The sequence below is a fragment of the Macaca thibetana genome, chromosome 13 (genome assembly GCF_024542745.1).
Source record: "Macaca thibetana thibetana isolate TM-01 chromosome 13, ASM2454274v1, whole genome shotgun sequence".
In the NCBI taxonomy this organism is placed as follows: domain Eukaryota; kingdom Metazoa; phylum Chordata; class Mammalia; order Primates; family Cercopithecidae; genus Macaca; species Macaca thibetana.
The window spans coordinates 5,691,540-5,710,912 of NC_065590.1; the positions used below are offsets into that span (position 1 = coordinate 5,691,540).

A 19,373-nucleotide genomic window follows, 5' to 3' on the forward strand; every position below is an offset into this window, starting at 1 on the left:
TGTTTATTGATTTATTTAAACAGTGGTAATATGTAGAGTTTAACAAGGGGAGTTATCAGTTAACAAGTTCTCTTTCATGCGCAAAGAAGGAATCAAGTAGTGGTGTGATGTCAGCTTGTAAAGAAATCATGGATCTGCATTAGTAAGTCACATGTACTCAGGGACCCCTGGGAGTACCTGTTTTGTCAGAGTTGCCTGGCAGTAAGGGCACCAAAATAGCTATGGGAAGGAGGCAGTTTTACTACTTCTGTAGATCAGGAAATGGTCTTAGTGATACTTGGACTTGTGCACAGATACTTCTGTTGGTAGAATCCAAGACTCCTGAATATTTTAGTATAAGCCTTTTTTCTTCCTCAGTCTGTGTGAGCCCCATGCAGGACTCGGGAAAGTTGTAAGGAGTACCTCAGTCTCTCTGTATGTTTCAGAAGTCTCTTGGCTGATCAATCATGTTGTTATTCATTTGGAGTGATACTGAGCCCTTGAAGACTTTAGGGTGGTATACCTGGCATTGTCCTTGATTAGAAAATATCTTGGAATCTTTTATAAGAAGATGAGGATCATTAGTGAAAGTACTCATTGATGGTCAAACTACATTAAAGAGTTGGAAAAGGAAACTATGAGGTGTGATCTGTCTCTGAATTTTTCCCCTGCTTGTTTGGATGAATAAATAGAAGGCATATTTATAAAGTTTGCAGAAGACAACTAAAACAGTTTAGAGGGCTATGTTGATACTGACTGTGCTTCCCTTGCTTTTTTATTTACTGTTTTTCAGTAAAATATGAAAGAATCAAATTTCTGGTGATTGCTTTGAAGAGTTCTGTGGAAGTCTATGCGTGGGCACCAAAGCCATATCACAAATTTATGGCCTTTAAGGTAACAACATCAAGTGAATTTTAAAATAGTATTGGCCATGCAAGCTGCAACCAAGAGTCAGGGAATACATTTAAAAAGTCTGAACTGGGGGCCGGGCGCGGTGGCTCAAGCCTGTAATCCCAGCACTTTGGGAGGCCGAGACGGGCGGATCACGAGGTCAGGAGATCAAGACCATCCTGGCTAACACAGTGAAACCCCGTCTCTACTAAAAATACAAAAACTTAGCCGGGCGAGGTGGCAGGCGCCTGTAGTCCCAGCTACTCGGGAGGCTGAGGCAGGAGAATGGCGTGAACCCGGGAGGCAGAGCTTGCAGTGAGCTGAGATCCGGCCACTGCACTCCAGCCTGGGTGACAGAGCGAGACTCCGTCTCAAAAAAAAAAAAAAAAAAAAAAAAAAAAAAAAAAAAAAAAAGTCTGAACTGTTAAAATTGCTAATATAAAAGCTATGTGCTAATATAGCATATAACTTTATCATAAGAAACCATTTCTAATGTAATGTAATGTAATAAGCTTAGTTAATCTGCTTTCTAAGCCCACAGAGTGAGAAGGAGAGAGAGATAAATGTTGGGTAGACACTATAATTGATGTGGCAATGTGGTAACAGAGGAAGAGAGAACAGCACTTCCACCCTCCAGTTAAAAAGGTGACCTTCACCTGAGTCATGGATGCGTATAAAGATTTAGATGTGTTTTTGATAACAAAACTGTGTCTGACGGGCAGTTTTAAGGTATATCTGTTCATAAAATACTAATTAAAAATTAAATTACAGAAATTCTAATGACAAAGAACAGTATTACATAGTAAGTGAAAAACGTTAAAATATTTCATATGATTCCATTTTTGTTTAAATAAAAAACTCAGGTATAACATCTGAACTAATGTATAAATTAAGATGTTTTTGCCATTTTGCATGTATACAGTTTTAGGAAAGTAAATGATTGAGTACTTAGTGTTAAAATTAGGACTGTTTTCATTTGGGAGTTCACAAAAATACTCATGGAATTTACAAATATACCTCACATTGCCTGGTGATTGGCTTTTTAGAATAGTTTTTTTATTTTATTTTATTGAAGGGGTAAGTTTAATTTATTTGGAAAATTTATATTTTTGGATTGCCTAGTGCTTGATTTCCCAGTGAAGCAGGATAAATGGAGTTACAATATTTGCTTAAAAAATAAATCCAAGTGTTACTGAATAAAGATAATTGGTTATACAGTTATATTATCTTCTGAGATCTGACCTTGATATTCTTTATATACCAGGTACCGTGCTAGTTGGTTTTATACATATTACCTGATTTAAAGCTGCTGTTTCATTATCCTAGTCTTGTGAACTGTGGGTAGTGATGTCAATGAAAAACGGAGACCACCAGCACAATCCAAGCTGTTGTAGCACATACAGCCTTTTCACCATTTTAGTCTAGTCAGAAAATTAGAGATCTTTATAGTTCAGATAGAGGTTAGTATGGTAATAGTGACACAGTTTTCAGTGTGTGACTCCTACAACTCCCGTTGCTCTCCTGTGCATTTGAATAGTTGAGTAGTATGCTTGGGAAAGTCCTCGCTATTTTACTGTGCATGCTTTTCTGATCAAGGCAGCCAACAGCACAGTAAGTGACAGAGCAGAAATCTTGGTCTGGATAGGGAGATTTGGAACATAACTTCTGGAAGAAGTATCTTCCAGATGCTAATTAACAGGCAAAAACATAATAAAGACTAATTTTGTAGAGTATTGTTGCTTACGGTTGTTGCCAGTGTGGCTCAGTAATGGAATAACTGAGTATGTTGGGTCTTCTCTAGTTTGATCTGTTAGAAGTAAGTTCTCCTTCATCTTCTCACTTCTCTCTTATGGCTTCTTTGCAGTCATTTGGAGAATTGGTACATAAGCCATTACTGGTGGATCTCACTGTTGAGGAAGGCCAGAGGTTGAAAGTGATCTATGGATCCTGTGCTGGATTCCATGCTGTTGATGTGGATTCCGGATCAGTCTATGACATTTATCTACCAACACACGTAAGAAAGAACCCACACTCTATGGTTGGTTGACTGGCTTCATTTTGTTTTGACTTTTTTCTTTACTCTGCTTAGTGAACTAACACAAGCAGGGATTCTTCATTTCCCCTCGGTGTGGGGGTGAGTATTTAAATGATAAGCAATTTTCAGTAGCTCCAAGCTCTTAGACAAGTGGAAATCCACCTTCCTGGCTCTGTGGAGCCCTTGTGAAAACCTCTTAGCCCTTGCTTTGACTAACATGGGATGGATTTGGGGCAGTTGCTGGCAGGCCAGAACATCCCTGGGTTGGCAGTGGTTCTCAGTTGGAGCCCAGCATCCAAATATGTTTCATGGGCCTCAGGAGATGTGAGTCAGTAGAGTATATTACTGGGAAAGAGCAGACTTGGGGATATATTTTGCATGAGTATTCTCAAATGTTATCTAATTGCTGTATTTATCACCAGGGATATGGTACCAGCGCATTCACCAAGAGTCTTACTGAGCACCTTCACAGGGCTGGAAATAACCACAGACATTCTTCCCTGTACTTTGTTCCTGTTCTCTAGATCCAGTGTAGCATCAAACCCCATGCAATCATCATCCTCCCCAATACAGATGGAATGGAGCTTTTGGTGTGCTATGAAGATGAGGGGGTTTATGTAAACACATATGGAAGGATCACCAAGGATGTAGTTCTACAGTGGGGAGAGATGCCTACGTCAGTAGGTATGGAGAACTTGGGAAAGGCAGCATTAGTGAACGTGGAGCCGTGTCTGAGACTGCATGTATCTATCATGCTGACTTTATATGTCCTTCAGACCTTTTGGCTACCATTGAACAGAGTGGTTGGCAGTAGATGGTAGAAAGTTAGATTGTAGTCCGTGGAAATAGTCATAGGTCTATTTTACAACAAAATCCAAGAAATTATTTTATACTTTAAAAATCCTGTTATCATAATCTCTCTCATTTAATCCTTAAAACATCCACAGGAAAATCGGACATGTTTTTGTTGACCACTTTGTAAAGGGAGACAGAGAATTGGTAACGAATTGGTAAAGGGAGACGGAGAGAAAGGGAAATTATTTGCACTTGAGAATGGTAGAGCCGTAACTACAAACAGCCTTGTGCATAGTTTCCTAGTTTGCGTTCAGTAATAAAGACTGATATTTGACATTTTCATGGGTTTCTATTCCAAAACTATTTTGGTTTTATTGTAGTTAAGTCACTGTCTCTGATCACTCATCGTTTCTCTTCCCTGCCTTCTCTCGTGATTGGATTGATAAAAATCTGTGCACTAAACTCTAAACTCAGTGGCTCATTTTTCTAGATAGGCATGAAAGGCCTAAGGAGAATGAAATAGATCAACCACTGATGCAAGTCACTCCTTCACAGAATGGACAAGGTGGTTACAAAGGCAGAGTTCCTTGAAAACAAATATTTAAATGCTAGGCATTTAAATTTTAAATTTTAAAAAGATTTAAAAGTATAAAAATATTTGTTTATCACATAAGCAGCATCTTTTCAGGGCTGTTTCCTTATCTTTAATGGTTTGTAATTTTTCCCTCCCCAAAAGCGTATATTCGATCCAATCAGACAATGGGCTGGGGAGAGAAGGCCATAGAGATCCGATCTGTGGAAACTGGTCACTTGGATGGTGTGTTCATGCACAAAAGGGCTCAAAGACTAAAATTCTTGTGTGAACGCAATGACAAGGTAATGGTTTTCTTATGGATTCTTTTTAGTTACTCTGTCTTTTAGTAATGGCTTGTTTTGCATGGAGTTTGATTATTAATTTCCTTGGAGTTTTGATAAAAATAATCAAGGAACTTTTTAAACGTTGCTTTTTAGTCATGTTTGTGAGGATTGGGTTATGTTTTGCTTTTTGCTGTGAGGGGACAGAGATATTTTTCCGCTGTAGAAATTAACATATTTGGGTTTTGCTTTGTATATATATTTTTAACTCTATTAAATGACCTGTCTAGGCTATAACAATTACTTTAGAGATAGGGAAGATAAAAGCTGCCAGTTGAGTTGACTGAAATTCTTTTGTGAGTGGAAGGAACCACCGTGCGATTTGCCTACATCGAAAGGTTCCTCTCGCCTGATGTGTGTCAAGAGGATGCCCCTTGTTAGTCTGTGAGTGGTGAAATTGCTTCCTAGGTTTGCATGTCAGAAATGTTTCACAGTAAAAATCATCTTATGCAGACATAACATAACCTCCTGCACCTGAGACGCCATGGCATCACACCCCCTTTGCTTTTCAGAACTGGCCGTATCACTCCAGGGACGATTCCTGTGGCAACTTCCTCCCAGGAAGTCCCTTTCAAACTGGCTTTGGAGGGGAGCAGGTAGATGGCCAGGGGCGTTGACCCATCCCTGTTTGCCAAGGGAGAAGGCATCGAGGGTGGAACTGATTTTTACTAAGCCCTACCCTTTCTTTCTTCTGTCCAGTCAGACCTTTGAAACTTGGCTCTGAAGAACGTTTCTGCCTTTTGCCTCACATTGACAGACTAGCAGTCAGCCCAGTTCTCAGATTTAAACATTTAATCATTTAATGTGAGAAAGAAGAAACTACACATCTGTCCTTGGCAGCTGGTCCTGCTTGCCCAATACATCCCAAACACAAAGTCGCTTCACCCCCACCCACTGTCTTCTGCAGCCCTACAACTCAGTTTCAAGTGGAGTTTTGCCTACAGATGATCTCCCAAATCTGTGACCTTGAAAATCTCTATAGCTCAGACCTAATCCAGGATTTTGTCAGCTTGTTGGCTTATACTTCCTAAGTATGTTTACCGTAGCTGCAACTATAACATTCTTTGAATTTCAGGCACTTAAATATTTTTATCATGCATGTCATGTCCTTTAAGATATATTAATAAAAGGCACAAAAATTCTATTACTTTATGGATTATATGAAGAATTAATACATTTTTTGTTGATTTTTAAAAAGAAATTAGTTGTTAAGGAGTGTTGCCTGTTGCTCATTGTGTGTTTTTTTTTTTTTTTTTTTGCTCATTGTGTTTTTTAAAGACATTTATTTATTAGAAGGTGTTAACAGTAGAAGCAGAAAGAAATAACTCTTCAGAAACATCCATTTTTTTCTTTGTGTTCTCACAATATGCCAATGTATAAGGAGTTAGTAGTAACAAGCCTGAGTTGTAATAAAAATTGGCTGCAGATGGTCACTCCTTACAAAGTATAAATTGATAATCGCCCCAGAGGTTTTTGTGGGTTGTTAGTTTGTTTGTTTTGATGATGGAGTCTCGCTCTGTTGCCCGGGCTGGAGTGCAGGGGCATGATCTCGGCTCAATGCAGCCTCTGCCTCCTGGGTTCAAGCAATTCTCTGCCTCAGCCTCCTGAGTGGCTGGGATTACAGGCGCCCACCACCATGCCCAGCTAATTTTTTGTATTTTTAGTAGAGATGGGGTTTTACCATCTTGGCCAGGCTGGTCTTGAACTCCTGACCTCATGATGATCCACCTGTCTCGGCCTCCCAGAGTGCTGGGATTACAGTCGTGAGCCACCGTGCCCGGCCTTTTTTTTTTTTTTTTTTTGACATAGAGTTTCCCCCTATTGCCCAGGCTGGAGTGCAGTGGTGTGATCTTGGCTCACTGCAGCCTCCATCTCCTGGGTTCAAGTGATTGATTCTCATGCCTCAGCCTCCCGAGTAGCTAAGATTACAGGTGTGTGCCACCACATGGTGTTTTTAGTAGAGACGGGTTTCGTCATGTTGGCCAGGCCGGTCTGGAACTCCTGGCCTCTCAAAGTGCTGGGATTACAGGTGTGAGTCACTGCGCCCGGCCTCAGTTTCTTTTGAAAAGGCTCTTTGGGGGTCTCAGCTTCTCGTACAGTGTTGAGGATGATGGTGGCTTAGATTCCCTGGCTGGAAGTGCTGCATGACCGTGGTAACCATGCCCTCTCTTTTCTGGCTTTTGCAGGTGTTCTTTGCCTCTGTTCGGTCTGGTGGCAGCAGTCAGGTTTATTTCATGACCTTAGGCAGGACTTCTCTTCTGAGCTGGTAGAAGCAGTGTGATCCAGGGATTACTGGCCTCCAGAGTCTTCAAGATCCTGAGAACTTGGAATTCCTTGTAACTGGAGCTTGGAGCTGCACCGAGGGCAACCAGGACAGCTGTGTGTGCAGACCTCACGTGTTGGGTTCTCTCCCCTCCTTCCTGTTCCTGTTTTACCAGTTTATCCCCATTCTTTTTTTTTTTTTTTCTTACTCCAAAATAAATCAAGGCTGCAATGCAGCTGGTGCTGTTCAGATTCTACCATCAGGTGCTATCAGTGTTTGGGATTGAGCATCATACTGGAAAGCAAACACCTTTCCTCCAGCTCCAGAATTCCTTGTCTCTGAATGACTCTGTCTTGTGGGTGTCTGACAGTGGCGACCATGAACACGCCGTTGGTTTTATTGGCAGTGGGCACAAGGAGGTGAGAAGTGGTGGTAAAAGGAGCAGAGTGCTGAAGCAGAGAGCAGATTTAATATAGTAACATTAACAGTGTATTTAATTGACATTTCTTTTTTGTAATGTGACAATATGTGGACAAAGAAGAAGATGCAGGTTTAAGAAGTTAATATTTATAAAATGTGAAAGACACAGTTACTAGGATAACTTTTTTGTGGGTGGGGCTTGGGAGTTGGGGTGGGGTGGGTTAAGGGGTCCCATTTTGTTTCTTTGGATTTGGGGTGGGGGGTCCTGGCCAAGAACTCAGTCATTTTTCTGTGTACCAGGTTGCCTAAATCATGTGCAGATGGTTCTAAAAAAAAAAAAAGGAAAAAAAAAGAAAAAGAAAACGTGTGCATTTTGTATAATGGCCAGAACTTTGTTGTGTGACAGTATTAGCACTGCCTCAGTTAAAGGTTTAATTTTTGTTTAAACCTAGAAGTGCAACAACAGTTTTACCACAGTCTGCACTTGCAGAAGAAAGAAAAAAGTTCAAACCACATGTTTATTTTTTTTGCCTACCTCATTGTTCTTAATGCATTGAGAGGTGATTTAGTTTATATGTTTTTGGAAGAAACCATTAATGTTTAATTTAATCTTAATACCAAAACGACCAGATTGAAGTTTGACTTTTATTGTCACAAGTCAGCAGGCACAAGAACTGTCCATGAAGATGGGAAATAGCCTTAAGGCTGATGCAATTTACTTCCAAGTTTAGAAAGCAGAATGCTTTGTTTTCACCAGATTCAGCATTAAAGGTTGATGGGGCAACTGCAGCCCGTGACACAAGAGATCTCAGTGTTCTCGATGTGGGGGGTGGGTGGTAGCAGACAGGTGGTCACATTAGAATAGTCACACAAACTGTTCAGTGTTGCAGGAACCTTTTCTCGTGGGCGGGGGAGTTTCCCTTTTCTAAAAATGCAATGCACTAAAACTATTTTAAGAATGTAGTGAATTCTGCTTATTCATGAAGTCGGCATCTTCTGTGTTTTAGGTGTAATACCGAAGTCCTGGCTTTTCTCGTTTCCTCACTTGCTCTCTTGTTCTCTGTTTTTTAAACCGATTTTACTTTATGAATATATTCATGACATTTGTAATAAATGTCTCGAGAAAGAATCTGTTTCATGGCTTCATGGTCATCACTCAGCTCCCCTAAGGATGTTACCGTCTCTGAAAAAGATCAGGGGCTCCGTGTCCCAGTCCTGCCATCTGACTTTCCTCTTGTCGAGTTCCGAGTGGAAATACTGCATTATGGCCACTTTAACCTCAGTCATCAAAAGAAACTTGCTGTTTTTTAGGCTTAATCTTCTTCCTTTGTGGTTACTTTTCCTGTATATTGTGAAAATGGGGGATTTTCCCTCTGCCCCCACCCACCTAAACACAGCAGCCATTTGTACCTGTCTGCTTCCCATCCCACTTGGCACCCACTCTGGCCCCTGTCAGTTTCCTCTTCCTGGTTCAGTATTTTTGAAAAAGGCCCTCCTTTCAGCTACAAACATCTGGTAAGTCAAGTACATCCATCCACCCATGAATGCAGACACAGCAGCTGGTGGTTTTGTGTATACCCATAAAGACAAGATAAGCTGAGAAGCCTTACTTTTTGGGGAGGGAAAAGAAGATGGAAATGGATGTTTCATTTGTACGAATTTGGAGCAGTGCTGAAGGCCAAAGCCGCCTACTGGTTTGTAATTAACCTAGAGAAGGTTGAAAAGTTAATCTTACCTTTAAAGGGATTTGAGGTAGGCTGGATTCCATCACCACAGGACTTTAGTTAGAATTAAATTCCTGCTTGTGATTTATATCCACGCTTAGGCTTTTCATAAGATGAAACATGCCACAGTGAACACACTTGTGTACATACCAAGAGAAGAAGGAAAGGCACAGGTGACTGTGGCTCCTTCCCTGGCTTTAGAGAACAGTAAAAGGTGGGCAGATGTCTTTGAAGAAATGCTCAATGTCTGATGTTAAGTGGGAGAAGGCAGAGAACAAAGAATGTGGCATCGTGGTCTTACATTATCCAAAGACTTGAAGCTCCACATCTGTAAGTCAAGGGTTACACAAAAAATGCAAATGGTGTTTCACTGGAATTACCAAGTGCTTAGAACTTGAGGAAAACTGGCTTTCCCATAGGTGGTGAAGGGGTCTGAGCTCACACCGAGTTGTGCTTGCTCTGCTTGTGTAGCTCCAGGCACCCCGTGGGCACTGTCTTGGTGTTTGTGGTGAACTGAATGGAATCCATTGTTGGACTTAAGTTACTGAAATTGGACCACCCTTTGTCCCTCTGGGCGGGGGCTTCCTGGTCTGTGCTTTACTTGCCTTTTTTCCTTCCCTTCTTAGCCTCACCCCCTTGTAAACCAGATTGAGTTGCTATAGCTTGATGCAGGTACCCAGTGAAGTTTCTCCATAAAAGATTGGGAGTCGTTGAAATGTTTAGATTCTTTTAGGAAAGGAGTTATTTTCCCCCCTTTTACAGGGTAGTGACTTCTCCACAGAAGTGCCAATATGGCAAAATTACACGAGAAAACAGTATTGTAATGATTCCATTACATACGGAACATTGAACTGTTATAGGAGTGCTCTTCCAAACAAAACAAAAATATCTCTAGGTTTAGTCAAAGCTTTCGTAAGTAATAACCTTTCTGTATTGAGATCAGAGTAACCCTTTCTGTATTGAGTGCAGTGTTTTTACTTTTTTCTCATGCACATGTTAATGTTGGAGAAAATGTTTACAAAAATGGTTTTGTTACACTAATGCGCACCACATATTTATGGTTTATTTTAAGTGATTTTTTTAATGGGTTATTTAGGTTTTCGTCTTAGTTGTAGCACACTTACCCTAATTTTGCCAATTATTAATTTGCTAAATAGTAATACAAATGACAAACTGCATTAAATTTACTAATTATAAAAGCTGCAAAGCAGACTGGTGGCAAGTACACAACCCTTTTTTTTGCAGTGCTAACTTGTCTACTGTGTATTATGAAAATTACTGTTGTCCCCCCAACCTTTTTTCCTTAAATAAAGTAAAAATGACACCTATGTTACGTGACATGAGTTTGAAATATGTTCTGAGCCTTCAGAATGTTTCCTTCCTGTGAGGATCCATATTTGATGCACACACCTGCCTCCCCTGAGCTGCCCGCACCAGAGCAGGCTCCTGTATTCTGCTGTCTCAGACAACAGGGGCTTGCCCAAGGCCAGGCGTAGATTATGGAAGTAGCCAATGTTTGTCTAAAGATCTCAGAGATGAAGTGGGAGGTGAACCTCCATCACCATGTTCCTGAAGCCAACACGGAGTAAAGCTGGTCCTTATCTTTAAGAAAGAAATAATGTTGCATTTTTGCAGTTTCTGAATTTGGATCAAAAAGTAAAACAGCATGATGTCTGTAATAGGACAATTAAAGTAGCTCTTTCTCAGTTTGGCGCATAAATACTAACTTGGGTCTAATCATTGGAGCCCCTTCAATGTAAGGTCATTGTGTCTAAGCGCTGGGGTTCTCCATCAACCCCCCGTAGGCCTGGTAGGCGTGATCCCCGTCAGGCAGATCTGGGGCCACGCTCTCAGTATGGGCACCTCGCCTTAGTCTCCGGGGCTGCCCGTGCTACATTGTCATCAATTTAATAAACCACTTCGTGCTTCATCCTAGAAACATGTTATCTCTCTAATGTGAAAATAAAATTATAAGTACTTAGGCCGTCAGGTGAGTAAGATTTTTCTTTTCCTACTTGATGTGTTGCAGTTGGTGGATGATTAGCAGTAAAAATCTGGTGGAGTTTTCTTGGGACCATCATGCATTCCTCCTCTTCCAACTTTCTCCTCCATTGGTTGAGATTTCACTTAAAGGAAGCAACGGGGGATCCAATCAAGACCCTTCAGCCAACACCAGCTCTGTGTCTTGGCATCACATCAAAAAATACAGTAAAATTGGTGCATTCTCTGGCATCTACTTAAAAAAAAATGCTTCATTAAGCAGAAGTAGCTAAGGTATTCTGTAAAGTAAAATGGCTAAGGGATCAAAACTTGGGGAAAGTCGTTACTATATTTTCTTATGGGAGAAGATAGGCACTCAAATATTAGTTCCCATACCTGGTCTACCTCTCCCTTAGGTAAATCAGACTGTATCCATGTGTCACATTCTTCCTGAAACAGTCTCATCTTTGCCTCTGTCCTGCCCAGCTTCTTTGCTGTTATCTTGTTCACTGTTTCCTAAAGGATACGTAGCCCGCATATTAGCCGAGATTGTTTCTCAAATTTAACCACTTATTAAATGCAAACTCTGCTCCTCCTGAACTACCAAACATTATAATGGCTGGCACAGAGCAGGCACTCAGATTCCCTGGCCGTTTGCTTAAGGAGCATGAAATAACTCCTATGTTAACCCAAGGGAAAACCAGCCCACCTGTGCAGTGTGGGACGGGCGAGGAAGTGCTCTGGTCTTCCTTCCTTCCAGGTCTTCCTTCCAGGAAATGCTGGGGAAGTGCAGCCCCAGGAGGGCTGCAGAGCTCCACTGCACTGGGCATGGGCCATCCTGTCCCTTAACAGGTTCCTGGTACTCACCAGTCCCTCCAGCTGGAGCTTGGGTGCTGGAATAACACTGCAAGGATCCTTGCTTGTTTCTAAGAAATTTGGATTAGGTATTCCACCACAAAATGACTTTTAAAAAAATCCTCATTTCTATTTTGGCCAAAAGTGTAAAATTCAGGCAGGTTGCTCACCAGAGTTCTGTGGAGGGATGCGGACAGAGCTGACCAAGGCCGTTCTGCTCTTATCCTGATGTAACTACAGCTTTTAGAAACTAATATTAAGTAGCTGTTCCACAATAAATGGTATTGAGTACTTCCTGATTCTTTGACAGCTTTATTGAGATAAAATTCACATACTGCATAAGTCACCCATTTAAGTAGACAATTGGGTGGCCTGTAGTCTATTCAGAGTTTTAAGTCCATCACTAACAATTTTCACATGTTTTTATTACCCCAAGATGATGCTCCATACCCCTTTGCTGTTATCCTCCAATCGCTGCCTCCCTCCACCCCCTCCTTATCCCCCCACCCCGCCCAAGCTTTAGGTAGTCCCTAATCTACTTTCTCTCGCTATAGATTGGCTGTTCTGGACATTTACAGAAATGGAGCCAGTCACCGTGTGGTCTTTTGTGACTGCCTCCTGTCACATAGCTCATCCATGTTGTAGCATGTGTCAGCACTTCCAGAAGCAGCTGCAGAAATGGGTTCCTGCTAGGTGTGTTTACTGTTGAAGCTCCTAGAAACCCAGGGATCCCTTTTCCACAGATGATCTTGATGCCAAATGTAGGCTTCTCATAGGTCAGATGCAGCAAGTCAACTTTTGGAATGGGGGACCGTTCTGGAAGCACAGTCGCCAACATAGGCCCGGCCTGCTGTGGAGAGCAGACCTCCAACCCGGAAAGGTTGGGACCTATGGGCTTTCTTTGTGTCCAAATCCTAAATCAGGGTTCTGAGGTTGTTCCCTCTAACTTATGTGGGCTCACCCCTAGGAAGGGACATAAGAACCGGCTTTGCTGAGCTGGGATCCTTTTCTGATCCTTGGCAAATGCATGGAGCTGTCACATTTCACAAGGGCCTTGTCCTGTTGGCACCTCGTGTATCTTACTGGCATAGAGCACATTTCCTCAGTGCTGCCTCCTGGAAGGCCTAACTGTCCCCAGACTGTCATTTGCAGGATACCTCATTGAGTAAGTGTAGACACTAGTAAACTTCTGGGAACTTGGTGGCGTTCTGGTCAATCTAGCAAGTTGAGCAACCACTGTCTGCTGAGGACAGTCTTAAGGTATGGTGCTCCTTTGGGGAAATGCAGAATTAACTAAAGGGGTTACTTGGAACAGTGCTTAGTATATTCTAGATGTTAAAGCAGAGCCTTTAGTAACTGTGTGTATAAAAGAGACACATTTTTAAGCTACAACAGCATGCAGCTGCCCGAATAGCTGGTGTGAGTTTGAACTGCGTGGATTTGGAAGTGAGAGATGATGCCCTTTGGTGGTCAGGTCACACTTAGATACAGGGACCACCTGTAGCCTCATCGCAGGAGAGGGACACAGCAGGACAAGGCTTCAAATTAGATCCAATGAAGATGGGTCAACAGAAAAGAAAATAATTGGTGGAAGCAAGCATATATTCCTTTAAAAATCAAAGTATCTTTCAACCCTGATCAATCCATCCTGCTTTGGGTAATTAACAATGACAGCAATGGGATTTTATGTATATTTGCTCTGCACCAGGCCCTGTGTGCTAAGGGCTTTTACACTTGTCTTCTCAGCCTGTAGAAGAGGAGACTCAGGCTACCCATTTGTTAATTTAAATTTATCTGTAGAGACACAAATGCAGGAGCCAGAAGATAGAGCTAGGAAAAGTGGGTTGAATGCCCCGGGAGCAGAATGAGCCTCCACTATGAAAGGGACGATCAGAACTGCCTAAGGGGATGAAACAGGCAACTTCAATGGCTTGCCCAGTCCAGGCCCCTTGAGGCAGGCTTTGTTGGGGTGTAGAGGACCTGAAGTCCCTTCAGCCCCCTCTAGCATCACCTACCTTGAGGTAAGTTGGGACTAGATATGTGTAAGGGTGGTGTGTTAGTCCATTTTCACGCTGCCGATAAAGACATACCTAACACTGGGTAATTTATAAAGAAAAAGGTTTAATGGACTCACAGTTCCACGTGGCTGGGGAGGCCTAACAATCATGGCGGAAGGCAAGAGACAATGAGAGCTGAGTGAAAGGGAAAACTCCTTATGAAACTATCGAAGCTCATGAGACTTACTACCATGAGAACAGTATGAGGGAAACCGCCCCTATGATTCAGTTATCTCTCACCAGGTCCCTTCCTCAGCACGGAATTGTGAGAGCTACAACTCAAGATGAAATTGGGGTGAGGACACAGCCAAACCATATCAGGTGGTGAGCAATTCATGAGCCACTCAAGAACACTTCCGGACTCATCAAATGGCTCCGGTATTCTTTGTAAACGTGAACGGACTCTGGATGCAGCAGAAATGGGGTCTGTCTAGAGGTGGAGGCTTCTTCAGGATGCACGGATGTCTCATTGGCCCAGTTAGCGCACTCCCTGGGACCTCTGTGTGGAAGGCTGGCTACACTTGATTCTTTATTCCCGGTACTATTGCTGGCTCCCCAGTGAACCCTACAACAACCAGGTTAGGAAATCTACAGGCTTTCCCACCACAGGAAATGGGCGGATCCTGCTAGATCAGAGAGCAGGCACTTCTGTCTGGCCCTGGAGAGCTTTCCACAGGTAGTCAACCCTTCAGGTGGCACAAGAGAAATGGCTGCACGTACCCAGACCCAAATCTGTTAGATTTCCAACGTTAAGCATAGAGTGTCCATATATTTTTTTAATCAGAAAAAATTTTTAGAGTGCCATTATCTAAGGCCAATTAAAGAAATAGTGTGGATTTTAAGTTTGAATTCAAAGGTCAAGCAATGAGAATAGATATTGCCTGGCTGTTGGAGTTTATAGATAATATTTGTCAATGTCTGTATCTAATTTTTAGTTGTCTAATATGGAGAAAATTCTGATGCCCACAGGTATATGATCACAATTTTTAAACAGTTAACCTTGCAAGATAAGAACCTAAAAAGTATATGAAGTCAGTGATTTCGGGATACTTTTTAATGATTCAGTAGTAGCAGAAGCTTTTCAGACAGGCACAAAAATAAGTCAACCTGTCAACATCATTTTTCTTGATCTCTGGTGTAAGATAAAATATATAATTGTGCACATTTTGAAAAAGTAATATATTCCACAGTATATTCCAAAATATTACTTCAACATGTAATCAGTATTATAAAGACTAGGATAATTGACTTTTTTCATTTCATACTAAATTTTGAAACCTGGTACGTATCTTACACAGCATTTCCCAGGTCCCACTAGCTGCACTGAGCACTCAGTAGCCACACAAGGCTACCATTTGCCAGAGGCTTTATGTACATGATTATGGTTACTTCCTGCTGGAGTCTTTGGAGGTAAATATTGTCTACATCTTACTGAGCTCCTAAAAATTACATATCCTGCTGGAGGTTTTTGAGTTTATCAATGGAGGAGCCAGGATTAGAACCTAGTCTGCTAATCTTTAAGGGCTTCAGTGCACATTAGTTTGGTTAGTGTTTTCAAGGAGTTTTCGACACACTAATTTTTTGAGTCAAAGGCTTGCTGACTCAGATGTGGTTCCATTGGAATGTTACCTGGAATGCAGGCTGGGGTGTGATCCTGATAAATCCATTGACTCATTTCATTCATTCACTTTTCATCAAGAAACCTGGATTTTAGAAAATAGATTTTACACGCCCTCATCTATAAAGCTTGTGTTACCTGCCTGTGATAAAACAAATGCAAGAGAGTCAAAAATAGTTGGAGGACACAATTTGCAAATCTCAAGGGAGTGAATGTGGTGGTGCCTGGAGCCTAGGAAGACCTCATTCCCCCTCTGAAGACAGACATGGTACAGTGTTTGCTTCATTTCCTTGATGCTGTGAGGAAGAGGGGTATCAGCTGAGGTGTTTCATGTCCCCTCAAGAAGTCGCACGCCACACGCTGTAGGATCCGTGCAGCCGATTGGTTGCACTTCCCACAGCAGGCAGTGGGTGTTGTAGACCGGATGCTGTGTCCTGTGCAGGGAAGGGGGTGGTGGCAACCTCTGAGTCACCTGATGGGAGCGAGGTGAGTCCATCCTGCCTGGAAATGAAGTTGTCAGAGACTTCTCAGAGTTGTGGGGGAAAATCCCACTCCACCATTATGTATAGTTGCTGGTGCCTGTCGCATAACACGTCAAAGAAGGAAAGGAACACAGACTCGTGGTAGAAACTGAGAAAGGTGACAATAACTCTTGGTGTCCTCGTGGCATGTTCATACGTAACCTAGTCATTGACTAAGAGGATGTTGAGTGTCCCATTCTTCCTGCATCACTCTGTACTGCAGGAAAAGCTCAGGAGATCTCAAGAGTCCAGGCTCGAAGCTCCCTATTGCTGAAGTGCAACCCATTGTCTTAGTTTATACCTTTAATGCTTCGATGCCAGTCTAGAGAGCTAGATGCAGGTGTTTCTGCCAAGTTGATGGGGAAGCTGTCATTGTAAATTGAGAGTAACACAGGATGATGCTCATCTTGGAATCCACCAGAAGTAGTTATTTATCACCTAGGACTGAACCTGAATCTTAGACAACATTCTTCTTAATTTCAGATAATCAAATTTAGCTATCGGAATCCTTGTTTTTTTAACCTACATAAAACTGAACATGAAGGATCTGCATCAAAATAAGTGTTTTATGATTGTATGCACTAACTTGTTTACCTATTCAACAAATACGAAGTACCACACTGTACAAGCCACTGTGTTACATGCTGAGGTTATTGTAAAAAGTTAGAGGGTCTGATTTGAGTACAGATTCCAAAAGGAAGTTCGCTATAAGCAATTAAAAAGATACAGTGCATAGAGAACCCCAAGGAATACTTGAGAACAGTGCAGCCCAGGGTTCAGGCGAGAAAGACTAACTGCAAGGCTGCATACCCTTTCCAGGAGTGAACCTTTAAGCTTTCTAGATTCGTGGTTTCAAACCTTGAGCATGCATCAGACCCCACAGAGGGTTTGTTACAACAGATGCCTGGACCTCACCCCAGAGTTTCTCTTCTAAAGATCTGATGTGGGGCCAGAGAATTTGCGTTTCTAGAAAATTTCCATGTGGTGCTGAGGCTGCTGGTTTGGGGATCTCATTTTGAGAACCACTGTTCCATAGAAATTGTTAGTAAAAACAGGACAATTAAGGACATTGGAAAATAAATTAAGATAAGCATAACCTTATGAGGCAAATTCAAGATCAGAAACAGAACTTCCAGAGGGGAGCGTGCAGGCTATCACTTACCCACACTTCTTAAACCTCATTAGAAAATTCCTTAGTGAGAAGGAATCTGAGACTTACACCTGACTCCCTTGTCTGTCCCTGCCTGTTTTGTACATGCCCATTGATTGATACAACAGGATGCTGAGTTTTGCTCTGGAAGCTGTGAGACATGGAACGCTTGTATTGGTTCTCACCAGAGGCAGCCAAGCCTTTGCTGCCCAGTTCTCTCCCAGAATAGTGATGGGTTTTGCATGTCAGGGCCAAAACAAGTTGCCAGGTCCCTGGAAGACAATTTCACAGCCAACACCTCTGTCTGAGAGGCCAGGTCCATTTAGGAAGTTTGGCCTGGAGAGGCAAAAGAGGGATCTGTTAAGAACTGAATGGCCCCCTCCCCCCACCCAATTCATATGTTGAAGCCCTCACCCCAGTGTGACTGCACTTCTTAAAGGTAACTAAGGTTAAATGAGGTCATAAGGGTGGGCCCTAATCCAATAGGACTGGCGTCTTTTTAAGAACAGGAAGAGACACCAGGATGCACATGCACATGGAGAGGCCACGTTAGGACACAACAGGGAGGCGGCCTTCTGCAAGCCAAGAAGGGAGGTCTCAGGAGAAACTACCCCTGCAGCCACCTTGATCTTGGACTTCCAGCCTCCAGAACTGTGAGGCAATGAATTCCTGATGTGTTTAAGCCACCTGGACTGTGGTGTTTTGTTCTGGCAGCCCAAGCAGAATTACACAGGGTCCAACCAAGGTGAAAGGGTGAGCTTCCTGAATCTGGAGATGAAGACAAGTTTAGAAGGGGGTTCTGCAAGTAGAGACTTGTCCAGTTTGTCCTTCACCAGGTGATGGGACGTCGGAGAGGTGAAGTGTTTTGGGAAGTGAGCAGTCACAGAGGCAGATCCCATAGGCTGGAACAATGGGTGTTCCATGCAGACCTAGCTCCTGTTTCCAGATGACTTTAAAGACCCAAAGGTTCTGGTGCAACCCTACAGGAAAGGAGCCATCCCCTAAACACTCTGTAGGTTAGAGTCCTCAACATTCTAAGCAGTGGGGGCTTGGAGCAGATTGGACCTGATTCTTAAAAATAATGTGTCACTTCTTGCCCTGAAGTTGTGAAGCAAACTCATATCTACTACACACTGTATATATAAATAGTAGGTCAAGCGTATAGAACTTTTTAAAACTTATTATTATGGAAAAAATTTAAGTAGATACAAAAATAAGAGAAAGAATGGACCCCTATGTATCCATCCCCCTACTTCAAGTATTATCAATTTACGGCCATCTTTTGAATCTATTTTCCCACCCCACTATCCTCATGGCTTATTTTGAAACAATACCCAGACGTTATAGCATTTTATTTGTAAATATTTCAGTATTCATTTCTAAATCCACTAAACCATTATTATACATAAAAAACTAACAATAATTTCTTAAATTTCATCAAATATTCATTCATTATTCAAATGTCCTTGATTGTCTCATGTGTTTTTTGAAACAACATGTTTGAATCAAGATCTAAATAAACAAAACACATTGTAATCGGTTGATGTATGCCTCTTTGAAAAAAAAAATCAGGATTATTGATGCTCAAATAGTCCCAGCTTTGGCCAGTAGAAATCTCTTCACATTGGCTCTTGGGTGTTTTAGATATAACGATAGTAGTCTTTGATAGCTTTCTTGCTTTCTGATATGACAAGTTCCAGGCTCATTTTGTTCATTTCCCACCTTAGCCCTGGAGTCAGCCATCTCTCCAGGAATTAGGATTTTCTTCATGGGAAATGGTATTTCGCGATCACAAGCTGGTGTTGGTGTTGCTCACCGCTGCAAAGGTCATTTTTCTTCGTCTTTTCATTGTAAAGTTTTTTTTTCCTTCTTTCTTTTTCTTTTCTTTTTTCTTTTCCTTTCTTCTTTCTCTCTCTCTCTTTCTCTCTCTCCTTCCTTCCTTCCTTCCTTCCTTCCTTCATTCCTCCTTCCTTCCTTCATTCCTCCTTCCTTCCTTCCTTTCTCTCCCTCTGTGGCCCAGGCTGGTATGCAGTGGTACCATCTTGTCTCACTGCAACCTCCACCTCCCAGGCTCAAGCAATCCCCCCACCTTAGCCTCCCTAGCATCTGGGACTACAAGCATGGCCACCACATCCAGCTAATTTTTGAATTTTTTGAGAAACAGGGTTTC

At 42.1% G+C, this 19,373-nt stretch overlaps 1 protein-coding gene and 1 pseudogene across 51 annotated transcripts in view; both read left to right on the forward strand.

Moving 5' to 3' along the window:
- Positions 1–7,134, forward strand: part of MAP4K4 (mitogen-activated protein kinase kinase kinase kinase 4) — a 190,082-nt gene extending 182,948 nt beyond the window's left edge. For 37 of the 50 annotated variants that reach the window (XM_050754977.1, XM_050755005.1, XM_050755002.1 and 34 more), the window contains 5 exons: positions 773–873; positions 2,735–2,884; positions 3,430–3,589; positions 4,437–4,576; positions 6,802–7,134. In XM_050754977.1, coding sequence (XP_050610934.1) covers positions 773–873; positions 2,735–2,884; positions 3,430–3,589; positions 4,437–4,576; positions 6,802–6,885 — 635 coding nt within the window. In that variant the 3' untranslated portion in view covers positions 6,886–7,134. Of the gene's footprint in view, positions 1–772; positions 874–2,734; positions 2,909–3,429; positions 3,590–4,436; positions 4,577–6,801 lie in introns of all 50 variants that reach the window. The other 13 variants (XM_050754987.1, XM_050755001.1, XM_050754970.1 and 10 more) reach the window with 1 other exon arrangement.
- Positions 7,135–8,383: 1,249 nt separating this feature from the next.
- Positions 8,384–10,350, forward strand: LOC126934336 (uncharacterized; annotated as a pseudogene). The gene has a single exon (XR_007718905.1). The product of XR_007718905.1 is annotated as an uncharacterized LOC126934336 (transcript).
- Positions 10,351–19,373: the final 9,023 nt, after the last annotated feature.